The sequence below is a fragment of the Symphalangus syndactylus genome, chromosome 21 (assembly GCF_028878055.3).
Source record: "Symphalangus syndactylus isolate Jambi chromosome 21, NHGRI_mSymSyn1-v2.1_pri, whole genome shotgun sequence".
Classification (NCBI taxonomy): Eukaryota; Metazoa; Chordata; class Mammalia; order Primates; family Hylobatidae; genus Symphalangus; species Symphalangus syndactylus.
In genome coordinates this window covers 35,049,706-35,065,680 of record NC_072443.2, presented here as the reverse complement: position 1 = coordinate 35,065,680, position 15,975 = coordinate 35,049,706, and the positions used below count along the sequence as shown (strand labels likewise).

Sequence of the window (15,975 nt, the reverse complement as noted above, 5' to 3'; positions counted from 1 at the left end):
AAATTATAGAAAAGCCAAGATAATCTGGGAATTAAGTTAACCACATGCTAGTCACTCTTGAAAGACTGAAGCACTCCAGTCCCACAAGTATTATACTGAAAGAGCATTTTATCATCCTTTATTTAAAATAATTGTTTTTTCTTATCTAACAAAAATCACAGCAAATTTCTAGCTCCAAGGTGCCACAGGCCATTTAGGTGAGAAAAATGAGGCTCATTGAGATAAAGTACTTGTTCATGCTCATTGTACTAATTTGATCATGACAGAGCTGTAACTGACACACAAGTGTCTTTGATACAAAGACTAGTGCTATAATTGTGCCAAATTAGAGAAGCAAAGACATATACGAAGCATTTATGAAGACAGAAGAACTATATTCTTTGAAACCTGCACATTGTGCACATGTACCCTAAAACCTAAAGTGTAATTAAAAAAAAAAAATTTGCAAAAAAGAAAAAAAGAAAATGTGGCACATATACAACATGGAATACTATGCAGCCATAAAAAATGATGAGTTCATCTCCTTTGTAGGGACGTGGATGAAGCTGGAAACCAACATTTTCAAAAAGTATCGCAAGGACAAAAAGACAAGCACCGCGTGTTCTCACTCAGAGATGGGAATCGAACAATGAGAACACATGGACACAGGAAGGGGAACATCACACACCCCACCGGGGACTGTTGTGGGGTGGGGGAAGGGGGGAGGGATAGCATTAGGAGATATGCCTAATGCTAAATGACGAGTTAATGGGTGCAGCACAAAACATGGCACATGTATACGTATGTAACAAACCTGCATGTTGTGCACAAAAACTTAAAGTATAATAATAAAATAAAATAATAAATACATAATAATAAATAAATAACTTTATAATAAATAAATAAATAAAATCCAGAATTTCTGGGGTTTTCTCATTAAAAAAAAAGAAAGAAAAGAAATCTATCCAGTAAAAAAAAAAAAAAAAAAAGTCAACCTTATGTCCTAACATAAAAACATTAATAAACCACATAAGAAATAATGCCGTTTGTAAAGAGCTTCACAGTTTATAAAATATTATCTTATTCTACTATCATCTCAACCATGTGAGGTAAGTAGGAAGAGCATTATTCATATTTCTCAGATGAAGCAACAAAGCTGTTGATAGAATGAAGAGAACTGAGACACTGGTCATCTGATTCTACAGCAAGGTGCAATTTCTGCCTTACAACACTATCTCAATGACTAGGTCAAAAATATTGCTTATTCTTTAAATAAGAAGATGTATATTTTATAAGTCACCAAAAAAAAGCATTTTTCTTAAGAAAAAATTTTTAAAACTCAATGTATTTAATAACTTGATAGTTCAGTTATATCTATACATAAGACATGCATATACAATAAGAAGAAGCCATTAAAACTTCAAAGATATTTTTATATGTCTTTCGGTTACCACTTCATGAAAGGCCTACACGAAAGGCCTATTCAGAAGGCAGGACGATATAAAGTATTACTATGTTACTCTTTAGAAAGGTGTCTAATACGCTCTAGGTGAAACATGTAAAGCTGTTCTATACCTCTAGAAGCCCCTTGACAATGTTCATTTACCAAGATATAGTTTGAGATATTCTGATGAAACCAGGGTCATCTAACAAAGGCCTAACATTATCCTTACTTCTATCCTTTAAGTTCTTTATGAGGAGCTGTAAAGGTAAACACAAAGATTGACACATACTGATAATCACAGTTGAACAAAGGAAAAAAGTTACCTACACTTTGTCAAGATAGGATGGTCTCTTTTTTCGAGGAGTCAGCAGCACAGTCACAAAGATAGCAATGATGAAAAGGGCAAGAACAGCTCCAATTACTGCTCCAGCTACAGCTATGGAAGAGGTCTGCTTAAACGGAACATCTGTAAAGTAACAAAAATTAGGCTTTTCAAATAATCTTAAAAATAATTCTTGAAATTGCATACCTTTTCTACAATGTGCAAACTATTTGACTGAAGTATGTTATCCAAGAGCCAGGTTAGAGGACCCCAAATTTCATTCATTAGGTTTAGTGGCATTATGCTAAAACCCTTCGTTCTTTCTTATATTACTTTAATACCTCAGCTTAACTTTTAAAAAATTATGTAAATATCCCCAAACATCACCAAGAGAATATATTCTCGATATGTAAAGAGTATCTGGAGAAGAAGAGAGAGAAAAAGGTGAAAGTAATTTTAAGTTTGTACTCTAAAAGGTAATTTTAAAAATCAGTATTCTCTAATATAAATGACCAGTAATACAGACATTTAGCACTTTTATTCTATTAAAATAAAAAAATCTATTAACAAAATTGAAAAACTTCAGGCGAAAAACAGAAAATATCCCAGATCAAAAAAACATTGACATTGGACACTGTAAAATTTGAAAAATATTTTTAAATATTAATATTAAAACAAGACTTGCACAAAATTTCCCTTAATTCATGCACATTTAATACAAAGTGCACTAAAAATAGCTTCTCTACTACAACATTTAAATAGAAATTCTTCCTATCTCCTGGCCATAGACATATGTCATTTCTGAATACCAACTTCTCTTTCCAACACTGCACCACAATTTTTTAAGAAAGGATTTAAAAAACATATTTGGCTGTTAGCATTTCACATTTTTCCAAAAAATTCAATCACAATTTTATGAACTCCCAAATAAGGGAATGTACTAAAACTATTACAAGTACTACATATTTTCAAATGTTAAGTATTAAGGAATGTAACAAAACAATCTTTACGTGTATTACTTTGACAATTTCAGCTATATTAAATCCAGTAACTAAATTTTGTGGAATTTGTGAATTACAAAGTTCCTTCACACATCTGATTTTGTTTTTGTCTTTCTTACCAATAAAAAAAGATACTGAGATAACATTCTATAGATAAAGATATTGCAGTTCTGAAGTTAAATAATCTGCCAAGACCATTCAATCAATGAATAGTAGAGAACACAGAGAGAAATAAAGTTAGGTTGGAGCAGGGTAGAAGCCTCCACTATTACCCCTTGTTGGAAGAGAATGTTTTTGTTAACATATGTAATGCAGACTAATGAAGAGGTCTCAGTTTTACTTAAATTGACATAATCTTCACATATACTCTTAAATAACTGCAATAATTGTTGGGACCCAGACACGGCAAAGTTACAGAATTAGCACTATTGGTTTTGAAATATGTTTCACCTACTTACCATGATAGTATTCCCATATAAATACATATTTATAAGTATTTTGCAATTCTGTTTTTATTTAAATGTGGGTAACATGGTAGTTTAGATTGCCAAAAAGAATGTTTTACTTTCTTTCAAATTATAAAAATGTCTTTAGAATACTAACAATCCTGAGTTTATTAATAGCTCATTTTGTTTAGCTCATTTTGAAATAAAAATCTTACAACCAGTAAGTGCAAGTCACTCATTTCAATAACGTTTCCAATGAAGATTCCGAAACATTATAGCTCAGTCATTCATGGTGACCTTCATTTGCTAATACCAGCCTGGTTTATCTATTGTTGCTCAATTTTCTAATCTATCTCCATTTGAATATATACTAGATGAAAAAAAAAATTTGAAACTCAGTACAGCCAAATATCATTCTGCACTTGTAAATGTGAGATAGATTTGGGATGACTTATGGATAATCTGTATTATCATTTTCCCCACCATACAGATTATAGCTTTGACCACTGAACACAGCCATAAAGTAGATGGTCCTACTCAATCCTTAATAATAGGCCAGTTGAAACTATTAAGTTTATGCAATTTGACCAAGGTCATGCATCTCTAGTCAGTGGCACAAATAAAAAATACTAATTGTCAAGTATGTTATTTACTCCACACCAATTATTCTAAAGGTCTTCCTCTCTTGGAAATTTTTATTTTGCTGAAGATGACCTTTCATGTTTGCCCCACTGTACAGAATTTAAATTTTTCTTCTTATTTTGATGACAATGTTAATACTGTAAGGATTTTTTTTCAAAATTACTTTTGAAAGTTCATGTTACTCTTTGAGTGGGGCTAAATTAAGATTCTCAATCTAGAGATCATTATAAATTTTTTAACAAACTATACATCTCCTCTAAGAAAGCCTTTAACTTCAACAATAATCTGAGGTTTGGTAGTGCTCTGTAATAAAACCACATAATGTAGACTTTTAATCTCTTAATTTCCAACTTTAAATAGATACTATTTTGGTATCTGGAAGTAATGCTTGTCTAAATATATATTATTTCTTAAACATTTTAATTACAATCTATCCAATTTTGTCACACTAGTCTTATAATTTCTAGCTCTAGGATTCTATGAGAGTTGACTATATGTATATCACAACACTTCCTTCTATCTTAATTTGGACATCTTCATTTCACCTGGTTCCATTCATTCTTTATCATACGTATCCTCTTTCTCCCATACCTCTTTGTAGTATTAGAATAGGCTGGTAGCTGCTGAAATGAGCAAATGGAGGAAAAACTAGGTATGAATCTATTTCCCCACTAGATGACCTACTTTATGTAGGTCAATTGATTATGCTAAATATGCATGTGGGATATATTTCATGTTTTCTTTTCTGATTCTAATTGAGAAAAAAAGAGGTAAGTACTTAAGGGGTTAACAATTTAAGGGTATTAACAGTTGATGAAAACCAGTATGAAAGCAAAGGATGAGCTCGAATCTTTTGCATTCAAGTCAAGCATTTTGATGAAAATTGGTAATTTAGCCCCAACACCGTTTCGCACATATCCCAGCCCAAATAAACAAGTATTCTGACGAAAATTGAGAATTTAGCCTCAACCTGTTTCCCCTTTCCCAACCCAAATAAACACATACATACTACATAGACTCTATATCCCAATAAAGCCACTACAGAGGAAAAAAATTAAGTGACCAAATGTATAAACATGGCATTTTTAAACACTAAGGTAGTTTACTGAATGAATGACATGAAACATTACCATCGACCTAAGGAGATGTTCTACTAAGAGCAATATATGCTTACAAGAGGCAGAAAACAAGACAAAACTTATAAAATATTTACCACTAAAAGACTGGTGCATGCATTTCTAAAAAAAGACCAGCTTGCTGTTATCACAGTAGTAATGGTAACGCATATTCACTGGAAACTTACCTCCAAAAATAGAAAAAGAGCATTCTCCAACACAACAAGAGTATACTGCCACACCTAATTAAAAGATACCATGCACATGTCTTCTGGGGAAGAATGTCTAAAAATCTACTAATTACCAACCAATAAAAAAAAAAATATGGATATAAGAAATGACTTTCATTACTTTTTGGAAAAAAAGTGCAAAAATATTATAAATAATAAATTGAAGTATTTTTATCATTCAAAAACAAATAATTTTTAAAGTAAAGCTATTGAAACATATGTGTACACCTAATTCACATCTAAAACTGAGACATGCCCTATTTTTTCTCTTCAGGACCTTTGACAAAACTTAGTGATGACATCACAGGTTTTATGTGTTGGCCCCCTACAAAGTTATCTTCCCACCTTTGATTTGCTCCCATACTATGTATTATTGTATTACCAATTTTTCCCCATAAATAATCCCATTCTTCATTTGTAATAGCCCCTTTAATGTTTATTTTCTCAATATGACTTATTAGCTTTTATATCCATCTGAACATTTATGTCTCACTACTTTTTTATTAAAGTGCTCCATTTGGATCAGGTCAGTCTCCTCAGCCTCTCATTCAAAGAATTACCCCAGGCACCTAGTATGTGTCAGGCCTTGTGCTAAGTGCCAGGAATGCAGGGATAAATTTTACGTGGTAATAAAGAGCAAAATCCCCAAAGTAGAGTCAAAGAATCCATGAAATATATGTCATCCAGGAAGTATAGAAATATTACCACTTATCTTTAAAAAAGACATTTCATGGAAATAACTGTTTACTAGTATATAATACATGGATTGGCACTGGTTGCTCCCCTTGTCCAAGTATCAGGTGTTTTCCTGCCACACAGAGCACCCACTGTATCTATGGGGAGAGTGAAATGGGATAGTTCCAGAAGAAAATTAAGTAGAGAGCCCTTCACTTGGTTGTTCCTTCACATCTTGTGACACGATTTATGAGAGCTCAGCTGAGTGAACTAATAACTTATCTAGATTTAACCAGTAGTCAAAAATGTAAAGGAAGAATTGTATGAGTGTCGCATGTGACAGGTAAATAGCTAAGACACATGGACTCTGTGGAGATATCAGTGCTAATCCACATGTTATATACTAGTAAGCGTTTATTCGTAGTATCATTCCTGCAAATAATTGGCAAAAAAACCCACATAACACTAATAATACCAGTACTAATAACTGGCAATACAAATATCTTACTCTTAATACACAAATTTTATCAGCTACAGTATGAAGTAAAATTTGCATGGCAATCTAACCAGATATAACAAGTCAACCAAAAAAAAAGATCAAATGCATCAGCAGACCAGTTAAAATATATTTACATTTACTCATTAACAATAAACCTCACACTAAACCTGTAATGTGCTGAAACAGTAGCTAATGTGAAGGAGAAGTTATTGATTAGCAAGACATTGAACAACCAAATATCTAGAATATAAACTCTAAAAATAGTGGTTGGGATGAAAACTGTTAACATCCAAACAATCTACTTCTTCCATTTGAATTTTTGTTTTTGAGAGGTGGCATTTTAGTTATCACATCTAAAAACCAAGTATCAACATGCACTGACCATGATATCAGACCTTTCAATCACTGAATCAAAAAGTATAAAATTGAAAATAAAAAATGCATGAAGAACATTCAATCATGTAGTTTTACCAAAAATGTTTTAGTAATAAAAAAGTTAACTTTTAAAATGAAATGCAATCATATTGTTTCCCCAAGTCTTAGTTTTAGTGAGAAAAAATTAACATGTTAAATATACTATCAGATAGCTAAAATTTCCATTTTTGAATATTTTATAATGCATGTAGCCAACTGCTGTAGTAGCACATGTATAATGGGAGTACAGACTTAATTTTGAACTGGGAGGTACACCTAAAGGAGTTTTCACTGATCTGGAGAAAAGAAAAACCAGAAGAAGATGTGAGGTTATTGATAGATAAAGTTGATAGGAAGCAGCATGACAATTATTCAGACATCTAGGTATATGATGATATGGTAAAAGAACAGGGCTAATAGATCTAGGCATCGAGCACCAAATGGCAGCTAATATCACACACAAAAAAGTAGGCATTATATGCTTTCTGATGGAAACACATAGCACCACTTACATATGATGTAATCTTGCCCTCAAATTAAACCTCAATCTAACCAAGGCTCTAGATCTCACTACCAATTTACAGAAAATACAGAGGGATGTATGTGGGATGCAAATGGCAGAATTTAAACTGGAAAAATTTAGAACAAATGAAGCAGTTTCTTTAAGAAATAAATTACAAAGGAAAATGGGGTGGGGGGCAAACAGAGTAAAAGCTATTTCTAGCAATCACATGAATGGATCATATTTGGAAAACCTGATTAAAACTGCAAAATACATATGATTAGAAATTTGAATGCTCACTTGACAGAATGTTAGGGAATTATTATTAATTTTGGTGTAATAATGATACTGTGGTTACTTTTTAAAATGGTCTTTATTTTTCAGAGCTATATACTGATTTATTTACAGATGAAGTAATATCAAGAGGGATTATGTAGGTAGGGGTCTAAATGGAGTAAGACTGACCAGGAATTGATGATAACTGAAGCTAGTACATGGAGGTCCATTTCATTATTCTGTCCTATTTTTGTATAATTTTCCATAATAAGAAGTTTGTTGTTGTTGTTGTTGTTGTTTTAAGAAAGGCCAAGTCACCTAGATCCTACCTTTGGCTTTTAGATAGAACTGTCACTTTACAATCAGGTTTTCCCTGGGATATTTCTCATAATTGAGACTGTACAACTTGCATATCATGTCTATGTAGCAATATTATGCACATAAGGAAATGAGGCTCTAAAACTATTCTCATGTTTTGAAGATTACATTTTAAAGTTATTGCTCTAAAAGGTCATTACTCTAAAAGGTCACTTTCAATCAGCTTCATTAGCAACCAGCCAGAAAAAACAGCAGCTATTAAAAGGCAAATGAAACAAGATATATCCCAAAACTGAATCACATTTTATCCTTCTAAATTGAAATAAACATAACTGTCACGAAGGTTCAAGAAAATAAATGATACCTAAGGGAATACAAGGCAAAACTTTTGTAAACAATTTTGGTTTCAAGCTCTTGATAAAAACCTAACACTACTCAAGTCAAAGTGTCAAGTCAAAGTATATATGTACTTTACAAAAAAGCAGATGACTGGACTATAACAGAAAAAAAACCCAGAAATATATAAACAGAAAGCATTTTAAAAAACAGATGAAAGTTGGTTTACTGTGCAAACCCCTCAAAGACTGTTTCATGCATGAATTTTTATTATTGGGATACCAAGAAGGGAACAAAACAACCCAGTCTAACTGTGTATTATCAAAGAAAAACCCTGGTCAAAAATAGTTTAAAAAATACAATTTAAAAAGCCAGAAATGAGAAACAAAGTGATGCATCACAAGGTGATTATAAACAATTCAAAGCAATGGCATTTCTAATCAAAGTAGCTCACAAAAAGTAGTAAGTAAAAAACACTAAATGTCAACTTAAGAAATACCTTATGAAATGTGTTAATTCCAAATTGAAAGCCAATATATAAAATTTGGCTGATGCCAAAGTAATAGCAAAAACATCTAAAATGGGTTTTAACAGCTAGGGCTACAGAGATAAGATAATTTATAACTATGGAGAATGTTAATTCATGATTGGGAATTAAATGGTTAATTAAAAATCAAACATTATAGTTAATGCATGCTGGGCTTAATACCTAGGTGATAGGTTTGTGTAGTAAACCACCATGGCACATTACCTGTGTAACAAACCTGTACATGCACCCCTGAACTTAAAAGTGGAAGAAAAAAACCCCACCACGAAAAAAAAAAGGAAAAAATTTTATAGTAGCCAACATGCCAGCTATCCTCAATCTGATATTACAGTCTTGTTTTAGGAAGAGAAAACAGGTTTCTGATTCCCACAAATCATTAATTACATTTTGATAATTAAAATAAACTAGGATACACACACACTTTAGTAAATATGAAGACAAAGAAGGCAACACAGAGCAATGAACTTATTACAGAAATATGCCTCTGAAGAACTTTTTAAACTTTTATTTAAAGATTTCATGCATGGCTATTGGGGCTAACACCTAATACACAGGTTGGTTAAAAAAGAAAAAAAACAAAACAAAAAAAACACCAAACACAACAAAACTAAAACTTAGCGCTGGTACAAACTAAAACCCAAACCCAAACCCAATATACGAAAAATTTGAGAAAGGAGCTGTTTATGAAGGATGCATTTTCTAATTAACAAGTAAACAGGAAGGACAATTCAATCTACAACCTACTCCCCTATTAGAATTAAAAATTCAAAATGGGTACCATTTATTCCTTTCTTATATTTTACATTGATTACTTTCATACATAAACTTCTTACTTGTTCATATACTGTGTTTTAGCAGTATTTATCAAAAACAAACAAATCAGATGTTTTCACATATAAAATGACTATATTTCTCTCAATTTCTGTGCTTATACACTGTACTCCTACAGCTCCTTAATGCAAAATATTTAGCCGTGGGTTATCTTATAAGACTTTCCTGCATATGGCTATTAGAAGCAACACTTCCTACTGAAAAACCTTAATAGTTTCCTCAATATTAGAGTTAGCAAATAGAACCCTACTAGGCACATGGTAAAATACTAAATCTTTCAACTCTAAAGCACTTCTCAAATATCACTTTTAAAATTAACCCCTAGCCGACTTTAGTTTCAATGTATTTTAATAAAAAATGGCAGAAAAATAAGAGTTGCATTCATCTTCATTATATTATTGAAATATTTTAACCAGTATGAAAGAAAACTCTCAAGTGAATTTACAAAAATGCTAAAACAGTTCAAACCATATGAAAGAAATAAATATAAATATGGCCAAAAATAGTACAAATACTTTGTTTTTTTTATGATAGTAGAATTTTCATATATACCTGTCAAATAGCTATGAATATCACTGGTATTCAAAAACTAATTTAACAATATGTTTATTTAATTCATGTTTTCAAGTAAGTCTCTATGTACAGTAAATATACATAAAGTTCTAATAAACAACAGTGCAATGCTTCCCAAAGTCTTAAGCACTAGTATCAGATTCTTACAACACAGAAACCTTTTAGTTTTCCAAGTGATTGGATTAAGGATACAGAATATGTCAAATACTCACTTGTGGCTTTCCAGGTCACCCTCTCCCACCAAACAAACACAAAAGAAACAAACAAAAAAAAAACCCAACTGCTCACATAACCACAATATAAAAGGAAGTTCATAATCAGTATTTATATTTTTGAAATATATTTCTTAAAATACATTGCTAATTTCCTTCAGATTATACTCAGTTGAGATTTCTATAGAATCCTAAATGTGATTATTCTGTTCAGATCCATACAGTATTTCAAACCATTATTTTAAAGGATGAAATTTTGATTTAAAAAAAAGCCATAGTTTTACATCTTTCATGGGGAGAAATTTTAGACCCATCTTTCTTCTGGCCACCTCATCATTTAAATTAAAAATGAAGTCACATCAATCACAGTGTTTTATCAAAAAGTTTTCTTCCAAAAACTTGCACTAAAAAGTTGTAGTATTTGTATATAAGTGATTAATCATATTAAAACCCAGACATTTGTAAGAAGATACAAGTGAACTTTATTTAACTGTATCCTTAACCTGATACTACAGTCTTATAATAAGTATTAATTTTGGGAAGAGAAATAAAAGAGGTTTCTAATTTCCACAAAATAGTGCTAGTTAAAATGAAGAAAACTAGCTTATAATCCTTCAGAATAAAGCTTTCACTATTTGCAAGATACCATGAACATGTTAGAATTTTGCCCCCTAAATGTTTTAGATTTGATGAATATTGAGAAAGGGCTGGTTGGGAGGGTTTAAAAGGTACCTACTACTTTGCCTTTTTATTAACAAAGTAATACATTTAATTTATAATTCTCCTACTAACTTCCACTTCATTTCACTGGCAAAATAGTCACTTTTTCAAATGACTTAGCAATAGAAAAACTATCCTTTCGGCTTCAAAATAGTTGTCATAATAATTTTGTAAGCCTCCACTGTAGAAGCAATTTAATTACCTCACAAACGAAAAGCACATTTGAAGTTTAGGTAACATTTGTTTCTCAAAAGATAAATGATTCAGAAGGAATATATGTAATTATGTAAAAAACAAAAACAAAAAACCTCATGTTTCCAGTTTTAATTGTAAAAACAGAAATCTTAAAATACATACATACACTTAGGAGGAAAAAGGAGATGAATGCCAATATCCATTAGCAAGTGTTACAGACTAATTCTATAATCTAGATTTTTCTAGTTATATCCAATGTTTCCAAGTTTACTCTAAAATTTTCTTTCTGTACATTTTTACCCGTTTGAACAACATCAACATTAAATAACTAAAACAAGATGGTCCAGAAAATTCTTTCTATATTGTTGGCTGAAATGTCTCATTTCTAAAACTGGTACTTCAGTATTCTGAAATGCGCTCTCTGTGTCTTTTCATTTCTATTAGTATGTTTAGGACATAAAGCATTAAAATAAGGCTACTGCTAATGTACCAAAATCCATGTTCCAGAAAGGAAAAAAAAACTAATAATTATCATGTTTGAAAGGTATGTATTTTATTACTCTTGTAGGTATTTTGGACAAAAATATTGACCAGCTAATTATGCTCTTCCACACATGTTCACTGAGTTTACTACCACAGTTTTAGTGCAACAAAATATCTTTGAAAAGCCACTCTACAGTAATTATGGCAAGGCTCATTAATATGCAGAGGTAAAGATTTCATTTGTATAGAAACTTAGAAAATAATGTTTGAAAAGGAAAGCCATTCCATCAGGCTAAATATTTTTTGTATATTAAAAAATATATATAAATATTTCTTGAATTATTTTTATAGTCAATTTTGATGCAGTGTCATTGAGTGGTGATAAATTTTGAGAGGTATATGTTAAACAAACATCATACTTGAGATTATAGTCTTAGGTAAACATTTAATACACAATGTCAAGGTAGTTCCCTTTTTTAAAATTTTTGTACCAAATAAGTCATACATTTAATGTTGACATTTCTTCTTACCTGTGTGCCTCACACCAATAAAGTACTCTGCATTAAAATTTAAATCTTGAGACAGTAGTACAGCATTGAAAAAAAATTGTAAAGCAGCTTAGATACACTGAACTCAGATTTTACATTTTCATTTGTCAGATTAGAATATAAAAAGTAAGCTTGAAAATCAACTTGAAAAAGCTTATTCTTCCTCAAGAAAAAGTATGAACAATCTGAAAATGATCAACTAGTGTGAATGAACATTGTACATAGTTAAGTCACATTCAGTGGTTGCTAAACATACCACTCCCTCCTGGAAATTACGGAACCATCTACATGTGAAACTAAGTCATCTTCGTTTTCATCATAATGTTCATCACTGACGAACTTCATTCCCATTTTTAGATCTTCATAATAATCCATTGGTCTTTCAAACCTATTGAGATTTTCTACATTGTTCCACTGAGTTTTTTCAGGCTCTTCTAAATAGTCTTTACGTATTAGATTGTTCACTGGATTTTTGTTTTCTTTTTTTACACTGTCTGGATAAGAATCAAGCTCATCTTGTTGAAGAACATCTATTTGTGATTCTTTTTGCATATCTGATGGTGGAATGTAGTTCTTGGCAAAGTAGTCTCCACGAAACGTCCGTCTTCTCCTATAGCAGAATATTCCAGCCAAAACACTTACAAGTACTATGAAGAGAGCCCCACCCACTACACTAGCAATGATCGTGGCAATTGTGTCATCCTTAATTGTTGCCAAAGTTGACAATGGGAAGGGCAATTTTTTAGGTTCTGTTGCTAGATCCTCGATGTCAGCAGTTGAGGGATGCCACTGAATTGTAGGCTGAAGGGTGGTAGTAGTAGGAGGATCTAATGGAAACAGTAAAGATAGAGAAGACACAGAAAGGCAAAGAATGTCAATGCAGGCTGATTCAGCAGCAAGTTGACAAGACAGCACAGTTAATGAATATATATTCATAGTAACAATAGTTTTTCATTCTTAATTTGATTAAGATTAGAATGTAGTGGTACTTATCTATTTAAAAAGAAAACAACACTGACATTTAGTCAGTTACCAATAAAGAGAAAGGAATAAAACCTATGGTGTAAACCTATGTTGTAATTCTTCCATTCCAAGTTTATGAGTGATATTGTACTCCAGAAAAGAGGTCTTTATTTTTTTAATGAAGTGTATTACTTAAGTGTCCTATTACATAGCAAGCTTAATAATTACTATAACAAAAAAGTAAATCAAGTAATTCAAATGTACATTTTTAGCCAGTAGCTCAAGAAAATAAAAAGAATAAAAAAATTAAAGTTTTCCTTAATATCCATTTTACCCATTAATAATATGGTTTATTTTTATAAGAGCGAGCATATCTTTAAAAGAATGAAAAACTATAGACTCTTGTTAAGTGGGCATAGTATAAGCTGTTGGTTTAATAATTCTCTCAAAAATATTTTCTTTAAATAAAAAAGCTCAAAATTTTTGGGAGGAGATATATAGTAAATGCTATTATTTAGTAATTTAAAAAAATAAAAAAGCATATGTTTAAACTTATGTTAGCCTGATAGGCTATTACCAAAGGAAACTAATAGACGAAGTAAAAATATAAAGTAATAAAAATGTCATCACCATGTCTAACACCCTATGGGCAAGTTACCTAAACATTCAGAAATTTAAAAACTTCAACTATATCTGAAAAATTTAATGTCACTACTTTAGAATGGAGTCTCAAAAAGAACAGCTAATATTTTAGAGAGAACATTCTAATAATACTTAAATATTAGATGCAAATGAACCTCTGTATTGACATTAGATAACAGAGTAAATAGCCAGTAATATTAAAAAGCAACTAAACATAAATAGCAAACATTAAAGACTGGTTAATTATCAATTAAGTAGTATTTATAGGTCATGTAACACAAAACTGTAGAGTTTGAAGAAAGGATAAGTTTAAAAATATTGTTGCCTTCACAGTGAAAGAAATAAATGACCCAAATGGTAATCTCCTATAATTAATTTTTAAATGAGTGGTACTTATAGAGCTTTAAAAAATGATTGTTAGAAAAATACTAAATCTACATGGGGTAAGTTATTCTAATATTACAAGCTAAAGAAAAATACTTACTGAACAGGTTTCATCACGGAATGCCGTATGTATAGAATGTGGTAAAAATTTAGCAAGTACAGTATAAAATTTAGTAAGTACAATGTAACTAATTTTCTATGAGTTTAAATTTATAACAGGTAACCCTGTCAAGTACTTTGAGAAGAATATTAGTTATCAGAGTATATTTAAGTGAATCAAAGAAGTTTTAATTTATGAGAACATTCACTAATGGAACTAATTCAACCCCAAGAAAACAAGTGTAGAATTGAAGGATCATGTCTAGTATAAAAGTAGTAAAGTCTCACATAATTCAACTTCACAGCATTAGAACATTAAAAATATAGATTAAAAATTAAATAAGACAATTCATGTATTTTCTGAGGAAGCAGAAGTACCGGGAAAGTCAACTTTAATGTATTGAATGTCATCCTTATAGTGATTCGCAAAGAAAAAAATATTATAATAAACTGGCATCAGCATATTTAAAGTAAAAATCATCTAATTATTTATAATTTAAATACTTTTGTGCCAGTAGAGTTTTAAAGTTTTTCATCGTTCTTTATATGCTAGTTTTTTTCAGAACAGTGACTATATTTGAGCTCTCACCAAATAAGACACATTTTTACCAAGTATCCTAAATAATGAAACCCTGACATTTACTACTTCTACTTGCAAATTTCCTTATATGAACACAAATGGTCATCTATTGTCCATTTCACTCAGATTTAACAAAATATGGCTTTGAGAAAAATCTAACCAAAAGGATTACATTAAAATCTTATTTTTGTTGATGGTTCTAGAAATGTTTCAACCCACCATCCCACTCCTTAATCAGTGTTAAAAATAACTGAGCCTCACTAGTAATATCATTCCATGAAAGAGAGGCCATTTAATACTTCATTATTTTGCATTTTAAGCAATGGAAATATGACAATGCATGCAAAATATTTTTTCTCTTTTCTAATTTACGGTGACAGTCACAATTATTATAAGGCAGGACTATTTTTAATCACCATATCATGATTTTAAATCCTTCCCAAAAGTATTCCTCATTTTTCAGTTAGATATTATTTTTCATACTCTTTGCTGACTGTGTGATAAATGAGTATATAATGGATATAATGACTTTTACAGTTCTTCTCACTCAAATGAAGAACTTTAAGTTTCCTTTAATGAGTTCTGCCAAACCGTAAAACAGTCATGTAATGCCCCGTAAAAGGCATATTTTAGTCTTCTAGGGTATATTTTTAGTGTCATAAAAATTAATTGGCTTATTTTTCTTTTAGACTTCACATGGGTTGTTTAAATATATGAAATAATGCATTTTAATGTTTAAGGATTGCTAAGTAACCAAATTCTTGTTTGATACTACACTTGGATCCTAAAATCAATATGACCTGAAATTCAAGTTTTACACAGCAATAAGAGTTTTAGACATAGGGGAACTTATTCAACATATCAAAATTTGCTTTTCTAAATTTAAAGATAAGAAACAGGTATTAGTTAAGGGAAAAGTATACATCAAAAGCAAACCAGAAAAAAACAATTTCCAGTAGTCAGTAAGTACTAGTCAAAGAGCTACTATACCTCTTGAGA

General features: G+C 31.0%; 1 protein-coding gene across 13 annotated transcripts in view; it reads right to left on the bottom strand.

Annotated features, from left to right (window-relative positions):
- NECTIN3 (nectin cell adhesion molecule 3) overlaps positions 1 to 15,975 on the bottom strand; it is a 129,806-nt gene that overhangs the window by 52,628 nt on the left and 61,203 nt on the right. For 6 of the 13 annotated variants that reach the window (XR_010118631.1, XR_008653479.2, XR_008653480.2 and 3 more), the window contains exon 6: positions 1,751 to 1,889. Coding sequence is in view for 9 of the 13 variants with exons in the window: in XM_063630649.1 (XP_063486719.1) it covers positions 1,751 to 1,889 (139 nt within the window). In the remaining 4 variants the exon portion in view is untranslated. Of the gene's footprint in view, positions 1 to 1,750; positions 1,890 to 11,391; positions 13,136 to 15,975 lie in introns of those variants that run through there. The other 7 variants (XM_055259316.2, XM_055259321.2, XM_055259318.2 and 4 more) reach the window with 2 other exon arrangements.